Here is a 753-nt window from a genome sequence, read left to right as displayed (position 1 = left end):
AGGTGGAGGGGGAAGGTATGAGTAGTTCTCGACGTATTACCCTAAGAAGTCGACTTGTCCGAGGAGGAGCTATCAATTTGAATGACTCGTCCCCCCGAGGGCCTGTTTTGGCATTCAGCTGCCACATCAGGGGGCTCTTAGTCTGTCAGGACCCCCGCCTCCTCAGCCGGAGACCCTCCATTCGGGCTCTGCTGGCTCTTATTAAAACCTGTGGCTTAGCGAGCAATGGGCTGCTACACTGCCATTACCGACCGGTATATTGCCCCCGGTTTCAAAAAACCACACACTGTTCCCCGAGCCTGGAGGAGACGAGCCACCTCAGGGCAAATGTACTTGCACAGAGAGCGGGAGTGAGAGGAGACGAGAGAGAAAGTCACGGTGAAATAGAGAAAGAAAAGAGACAAAGACGACTGGGGTGTGTTGATGCACATCTGTGCTTGAGTCTTTGAATGAGCATGTTTGTGTCACAGACTGAACACCAGGCAAACAAGGTCAGTTGGATAGGAGATATCACAATGCTCAACATGGCAGTTGTCAGAGAAGCCTTGAAGTTACGTATAAGTTACAAAGGAATATTATAGGTTAAATATGCATGTACAGAAATGCACTTGCAGTGGTAGATAATGCGGCAAGTATGGTACACTTAGTTTGTTGTTGTTATTATTATAAATACAAACTGCAAGTCAAAAATTAGTTTACCTTTTTTTTTAATATTGCTGGTTAAACAGAAATAGCACTGTGTGAATGTTTATT

General features: G+C 45.7%; 1 protein-coding gene across 1 annotated transcript in view; it reads left to right on the top strand.

The window, feature by feature from the left end:
- Window positions 1-225: 225 nt before the first annotated feature.
- LOC107695169 (roundabout homolog 2-like) overlaps window positions 226-753 on the top strand; it is a 24,217-nt gene continuing 23,689 nt past the window's right edge. The window contains exon 1 of the mRNA XM_016494988.1: window positions 226-254. Coding sequence (XP_016350474.1) covers window positions 226-254 — 29 coding nt within the window. The remainder of the gene's footprint in view (window positions 255-753) is intronic.

Source organism: Sinocyclocheilus anshuiensis, unplaced genomic scaffold (assembly GCF_001515605.1).
Source record: "Sinocyclocheilus anshuiensis isolate Anshui unplaced genomic scaffold, SAMN03320099.WGS_v1.1 scaffold550, whole genome shotgun sequence".
NCBI lineage: Eukaryota > Metazoa > Chordata > Actinopteri > Cypriniformes > Cyprinidae > Sinocyclocheilus > Sinocyclocheilus anshuiensis.
Note: the sequence above shows the minus strand (reverse complement) of the source record. Positions and strands in the feature narration are given on the sequence as shown.